General features: G+C 46.0%; 1 protein-coding gene and 1 long non-coding RNA gene across 11 annotated transcripts in view; both read right to left on the minus strand.

The window, feature by feature from the left end:
- Nucleotides 1-7,098, minus strand: part of APP (amyloid beta precursor protein) — a 281,826-nt gene extending 274,728 nt beyond the window's left edge. For 9 of the 10 annotated variants that reach the window (XM_005670306.4, XM_005670305.4, XM_005670304.4 and 6 more), the window contains exon 1: nucleotides 6,896-7,098. In XM_005670306.4, coding sequence (XP_005670363.1) covers nucleotides 6,896-6,952 — 57 coding nt within the window. In that variant the 5' untranslated portion in view covers nucleotides 6,953-7,098. 10 annotated transcript variants of the gene reach the window in all.
- On the minus strand, nucleotides 3,281-6,723 carry LOC110256540 (uncharacterized). The gene is made up of 2 exons (XR_002338172.2): nucleotides 6,560-6,723; nucleotides 3,281-5,646 (listed from the first exon to the last, which is right to left on the minus strand). It is a non-coding gene; the product is annotated as an uncharacterized LOC110256540 (long non-coding RNA).
- Nucleotides 7,099-7,304: the final 206 nt, after the last annotated feature.

The following is a 7,304-nucleotide window of genomic DNA, read 5'->3' on the forward strand; positions in this document are numbered from 1 at the left end:
TCTTGCTTATTCCCTGCCCTCCTCCCCCCAGGGACCCTACATGTGTGGTTGTGGCACCTTCATTCCTCTCTGTATTTCCTCTGAACAGGACGTTTATTCAAAATGGGTGCAATAATTACATCCTACTAACTGCATCCACTTTTTTGATTGAGTAGGACAGTGATAAATACATGAACTGGCATTATTAAAGAAAAAAAAAGAAGAAAGAAAAACACATTCCTTGGGACTTTGCTTATTGATTCTTCAATGTCTTAAACACAGTGTCACCAATTTGGGGTATTCTCAAATATTTTTAGCCTCATCTTGAAACTGAGATTGAAAACCTTCTGTTTTAGAATGAATAAAATACGCTGATTTTTGTTTTTTTATTTTTTTTGTCTTTTTAGGGTCACACCCTCGGCATATGGAAGTTCCCAGGCTAAGGGCTGAATCAGAGCTACAGGTTCCGGCCTATACCACAGCCACAGCGACACAGGATCCTTAACCCACTGAGCAGGGGCAGGGATAAAACCCCAGTCCTCATGCATACTAGTCGGGTTTGTTTACCACTGAGCCACGGTAGGAACTCCACTTATTTTTAAAAGTATGCTTTTAATTAAGCAGTAGATCACTCTTAAATTTCAGAGCAGACCACTATAAAGTTTACCATCATCTGCTTGGTAACAGACTTCATTTTATTTGGAAAACTGACTTCTTACAGGGGTGCTGCCTCCTTAAGCAGTCTGCTCTTTAGTTTCCTCATCCTCTGGTGAGGATCATTTCAAGGTTCCTCTCTAGGTAGGACCAAAATTCTTTTGCTGGCATTTGAAATCTTCCATTTCTGCCTAGATTAGCCAAACTTGTTTATTCTTTTTTCTAGTTGTGCACACACACAGGTGATGGTCAACAAACAGCTGAGTTAATAATGGAGCCAGAATATAAACTTGCTCAATTTTATATGTGTGTAGCAAGATGCCAGTTAGCACATATTTAAACTACGTCTTTCTCATTCGTGTAATAACTGCTTATGCCTTTTACATCTGTACTGTTCGAGTTTTCCTATGAGCAGGAATTGGCTTAATGGTTTTCCAAAAAACCCCTCCAATAAAAATACATGTGAATATTTAATAAACAAAATTTTACAATATACATTTAAAAAAATTATCTGTGATGTATTTTTAAAAATGTAAATCAAATTATTTCATTCTTATCATGAACAAATTGCCAGAATCTTGCAATAGTCTTAAGTGGTCAGTAAGTGCATTAGTCATTAAGTGAAATATCACATAGATTTTTTTTTTTAACATTCAACAGTGTATGAGAATAAATGTATCCATTTTACATCATCATTATAAACAGTAATTGTAACTAACATGTAGTTCTTATAAAATGCCATCAGGTTACATATATATTAACTCATATACTGTTCCAAGCATGTTACATATATAGTAACTCAATCTTCAACAACCATAAACAGGATTATACTCATTTTACAAAGGAAAAAAGTGAGGCACACAATCAGGATTTACCCACAGACAACCCTGGCCCAGCCCAGGCTCTTGATCAATGTGAGAGGCTACCAGTCCTGAACAAGTGAGAAACTCCATGATTTGCATGCTGGCCTGACATCACGTTGGTATCGAAATCAAGGCTGTAAATGGTCCACTACTTTCCATAGAGCTGGCTTTTAAAAGCCTTTCAAAATTTTCCTTATTTCAATCATTAGCTTCTTTCATAAAATACTATAACCCTAGCAATGTTGAAGTTAAATCTGTATTTCACGTTTCTTCCAAATGTAGCCACACAAAATAAATTTAACTAAAATGGCCTTAGTCCCCATCTCTGCTAAGATTTCATATGTGAAACTGAGTCTCTGTATCACACTCTGAGAGTCAACTAACTAACCTACTCAGCATCCCTTTTTCACAGAACTATTAGTTTATGAACATGTACAGGCTTTATTTTTCCCCCTCAATGAATTATTTTATTCCTGGAGCAGTCATTCAAATCCAGTTTGGGGTTCTACTTCTAAACATACCAGTAATGCATATCTAGTAACCATTAATCTGAAGAGGAAAATTCACCCAATATTTTTTTCAAAGAAAACCCCCTACTGAAACGGTTATTTCTTAAAATATCCACATTAAACTGAAGAAATTGTTACATAACATTTTGCCCTTCACTATGGCTTTCATTTCCAAATTCATTTTGAGGGTTCAGGTACCATCTGCCTTCCTTTTACTAACAACTACAATAAAAGCTAAGAAATAGCCATTTTTTGGCCTAAACTGGCTACTCATCCCTTCACTTTGGCCTCCTCCACTGGCCACCCTCTGGTTCTCCAGCCACTCAGGAGGGTGTATCTGGATACTGGCTGTGAGACCCAGGGTGACAGTATTTCCAAGGATTTGCAGACCATGGTGTAAGTATCAATTCCCACTCCATCAATTTCCACTCACGTTTGTATGTGAGGGTCCACTATGAAAGGAAACCATTTCATAGTCAAGTAAAACACAAAAAGATAGAAAACTACAGAAAAAAAAAAAAAACAGCTGAAATATTTTATTTTCCCCACCCTCCTCATTGTTGCTCAGTGAAATCACTTTTTTTCATCACATACTCACTGCTTCACTCAAGGTCCCTATTGAAGATGCCGTATCAGAGCTCTCAGACCCTGCTTTCACCCCCTCACCTCTGGCCCCTCAAATCCTTACTTGGAATTCCCTGCTCCCTTCTGGAGTGTACCCCTGCACCCTTCTTTTCCATCTTAGCATCTGTCGCAATTCATGAACACACGCCTCCACCGGTCTGTTTACTGAGTCTTTCCTACAAGACTGGAAGCTTCGTGTAGCAAGACAGTTTGGTTCACCAGACTATCTGCAGCGCTACAGGACTAGGCATAGCTCAAAAAAAGAATCAATACGAATTGTCCTGAATGAATAGATGGAGAAACCAGGAAAATCAAATCCCACACTGTCTCCACCCATACCTTCAAAGAGGAGTGCGCAAGCATGTGCGTGTGTGTGTGTGTGTGTGTGTGTCTGTCTGTCTGTCTGTCTGTCTGTCTACCTGGGAGGGGAAAGGTGGAGAGAGGTATGTAAACAAATACTGAAACCCCAAAGATATAATCTCCCTTCCCCAGGATACAAACCCGGTTGGAAAGGAACCATCAAGAAATTCTCCAGGATCACCTCATCCCCACTGTTCCTTTATTCCTTACATACAGATGTTTATATGGTTAAGACTTTTACTCAGTATTTCACTTAATCTGTACTTTCCTCCTGGTACTTAACACTTTCTGTTTTCTTTTATAATCATGTGCCTGTCCTATTGACTCTGCAAACTTCCTGGGTACAAAGGATATGAATAAGGGTGTGGAGAAATAAGACGTAGGCAAGTCAACCCAAAGCTGACATCCTCAAGCTTTATTTTTCAAGTACACGTACAAGGTTTATCTTTGCATTTGTAACTGACATACCCAGGCAGAGACTGAAGAAGGATACGAATGGCAAACGCTCTGCAAGCTCTTAAGGTAATACATGTGCCCACCTCGCAAATGTGCAGAAACAGAATGTACATTTCTGATGGATTTTTCCACATCTTCAAGGGTAGTTTGATGGCCACAGGAAAGGCACACAATAGCTCTGCTTATTTCTAGAATGACTGACAATCGCCACTTCATATAAATATCTGTATAAATGTCTCTAGTATGCCATAAACAGTAATTCAAAATAGAGATCCTCCAGCAACAGGGAGAAAGCATTTTCCACAAAGATAACCTCTCCGTTTTTCTTTTTCTTTTCCATTATGGTTTATTGAATAGCATTAGGATACTGAATACCATTCCCTGTGCTATACAATGGGATCTTGTTGTTTAGCCATTATATAATAGTCTGTATCTGCTAGTCCCAAACTCTCAATCTCTCTCTCCCTGCCCCCTCCCCTTGGAAACCACAAATCTGTTCTCTGTGTCTGTGAGCCTGTTTCTGACCTCTCTGCTTTTCTTCAAGCCAATATTCAATGGACAACTCCCCCCCCCGCCCCCCGCTTTTTTTCCAATCAGTCATTCCTACTTGGGATCTATTTAGTTGTATGTTCCTCTTTACCACCCCAACCAGAAAGAATACTCTATCTGGAGTACTTCTTGGTAGTACTAGCACAGGCTCCTAAGTGCCTATCAAGCACCTGCTGGTTAGGGTGACAAGAGAGCAGCTTTGGTGCCCTGCTGGTTATCACAGCTTCGCAGGGATCAGCAAGACACAGTGACTCTCCTTCACTCACCATCAAATCTGAGCTTTGCTATTCTGTGCCGAGGCAATTACCATTAGGGCAGCTCTAGCCAGTGTGAGGAGCTTTGTCTCTGAATTAGCACCAGTACTGAATGAGCACCAGTACCAAAGCAGATAATTGTGATGAGGTTACACAACATCAAGGGTTAAAAAAAAAAAGAAAGAAAGAAAAAAAAAAAAAACACAAAAAGCAAAAAACAAAACTTTAAGTTTAAATAAATAAATGTCGGGGCCTTTTAAACTCATGCTCTGTCGCTACACCCGGGAAAATCATCAACCCAGGTAATGATGTGTCCCCCAGAAGCTGAAGCCCCTTATTATTGCCCTCATTTGTCTTTTTTCAAGCCATTTGTAGCAGACCTATTTTCTAAGCCCTGTAAAAGATAGTCAACTCATAATTACATCTTTTCCATGGACAGAGACTGAGCCTGATAACCGCCCCCCAAACCTCATCAGAGTGAACTGCCTACCTTTCCATTAACGCTCCACAAAATGAACTAATGTGAATCTCACCTCCACCCTTGGAAAGAGGTGACAGTAACCAGTGAAAATATCTAAGTTTGGCAGAAAGAGCAAAAAATGCAATCAAACAGGGTAAAAAAGAAATCTGAATCATATTTGCCTGCACGCTGCTTCCTTTTACAAAGAAAAAAATCCTGCTCATAAAAGTTAAATATTTACATTTTGGCAAAAGGCTCCACTATAAAAGATATGATATGCTTTTAATTACTTGTGTTTTTAATGTGTAATAAAACAATCAGGAGAACTGAAATAAGAGTAAATTTAACTGTCAGAAAAACCAGAGTTCTCTTAATTAAATGCATTTTTAAATGGAAAGCCAAATGCTTCGACTCTTAAAACAATCTGCCTTAACAAGCCCCCAGGTGATTCCTGAGCCACTTGTAGGAAAAAGGCAGAGGGGGAAAAAGTTCAATGACCCTGTAAATTAGGGACTAAACAGCTGAAATGGTGTGATAGTCCGTATAATCTCAGTTACACTACGGGAAAACATTTGTCCAGAAATTGCTCTTTTGGAAAATCCCATGAGTTAGGGGAAAAGGAGGGGGAAAAATGGGGAAAGAGAGGTTACAAATGCTAAGATACCAAATGGGAACTCAAATGATGCGAAATACGTTTTCTGCCTCAACTGCCAAGCAAATAATTTCTCAACATCTTCAGATGAAAAGGAAAATAGTCATTTTGCACAGGCGTTAGCTGAATGTTCGAGAGTTGGATGAATGGGGAGGACTTGTTATACACCTAGTGGTGGGTGGATTTCACCAGGCTGCAGCCTCCACACAGCTTTTCTTTGCTGCACTGCAGAGGCGCCATCTTCTCCGTCTTAATCTTCACTCAATTCAATCCTTTTATCTGCACCCTAAAAAAAAAGACCCTGAGGACCCTCCCCAGCAGTCCGCGCCCCCCGGGGAGCTAAACCGGACTGCCCAGCACTGCCAGGGAAGAGGCCGCGCCTTAATCAGACAAACGCCTCCTTTGATGCACAGGAAGAGAGCTCGTGGCTCCCCACCACCCGCCACTGCCCCTTCCAGACGCACACTCCACTCTCCGCGTATTTCTCCCCAAGGACTTTACAACCGAGAACAGAATGAGCAAGCCTCGGAGGTGATGGGGTGGGGGGAGGAAGTAGAGGGGCCCAGAGGCTCGGCCAGAGTCGCCCCAGCAGCGCCCCAGCCCCCTCCGGGACGGGCGCGCAGCGCGGAGAAGGGAGTCAGGCGGGAGCCTCGGTGGCGCACAGACTAACTCAGCTCAGCCCACCGCGCCCAGGGCTGGCGAGGGCGGGGTGTCGCGGCTTTTGTTCCCGGGGACCTTCCTTGTCCCTCTCCCGGAGAATGTGAGGGTGCGAGCGAACGCCCGGGATATTTAGGCTTGGGGAAGGTGCGATGTGGCTGTGGATCTCCGACCCCTCCCATCTCTCGCAACTTAGCACAAAAGGGAGACACAGAAATGCACAAAGTTTGCCTGCCGAGGGTGGTGCCTGACCCTGCTTGGGGTCGCACTCAGGAGGCAGCCCCGAGCAACCGAGAAGAGGGAGGAGGAGGAGGTCGGGCAGAAAAGGGGCGGTGGGGATGTGAAGGGAAGGTGAAACCGCGGGGGAAAAGCGAGGGAAAGCGGGGGTGGGGGGGTTGGGGAGAGAGATGACCAGCTTCCCAAGCCGTCCCGACTCCTCCCTAGGGCCCGAGAGAAAGGGAAAGGCAGCGATTAAGAGCTGGGGACAGGATCCAGGGACTGTGGGTTTTCGGCTTTTCCCACGTGCTCCCTCCCCCACCTACCATCTGGACGTCTCTAGCTGCCCCGGGTCCCCGGTTCCGAGGCAGGGACTAAGTCAGGGTCTGAGCTGCAGATAGCCTCCTCCTCTTCTCTCCCCCGACTGAAGCGGACCCGGGCTCCCGACCCCTCACCCGCTCCTTCCCCGCGGGCCGGAGAGCGCGTCCCCGGGGCAGGGCTGGGCCAGAAGCGGGGATGCGCAGGGTGCCCGCAAGCGGGGGCGTAAGGCCTGAGGAGAGTGGGGTGGTCCTCGACTAACCCCAGCTTCTCTGGGTTAAAGACTTGGATTAATCGGGTCTCCACTGTCCCCCTCCGACCCCATTCCGAGGCGCGGCACCCACCTCCAGCGCCCGAGCCGTCCAGGCGGCCAGCAGGACCAGTGCCAAACCGGGCAGCATCGCGACCCTGCGCGGGGCACCGAGTGCGCTGCTGTTCGCGTGGGATCCGCCGCGCCCTTGCTCTGCCGGTGTCGCTGCCGCTGTCTACGGTGGCCCCGCGCTCGCGCTGCCCCGGGTGCTCTCTCCTACCGCTGCCGAGGAAACTGACCGAACAGCAGCGCGGCGGCGGGGCTCGGAGCCCGGGCGAGTCAGCTGATCCGGCCCACCCCGCTCGGCACCCGAGAGAGACCCCTAGCGGAGCCGCCGGGGAGCTGCGCGCGCTCGGCCGGGAGGGGCCCGCGGCCCCCGGCGCCCCCGGCGCCCTCGGCGCCCACAGGTGCGGCGCCCTCGGCTCCCGCCGGGTCCCCCCGGC

This window comes from Sus scrofa, chromosome 13, assembly GCF_054392235.1.
Source record: "Sus scrofa isolate SSC_HxYL_T2T_F1_AM1 chromosome 13, Sscrofa_HxYL_maternal_Yorkshire_Landrace_v2.0, whole genome shotgun sequence".
In the NCBI taxonomy this organism is placed as follows: domain Eukaryota; kingdom Metazoa; phylum Chordata; class Mammalia; order Artiodactyla; family Suidae; genus Sus; species Sus scrofa.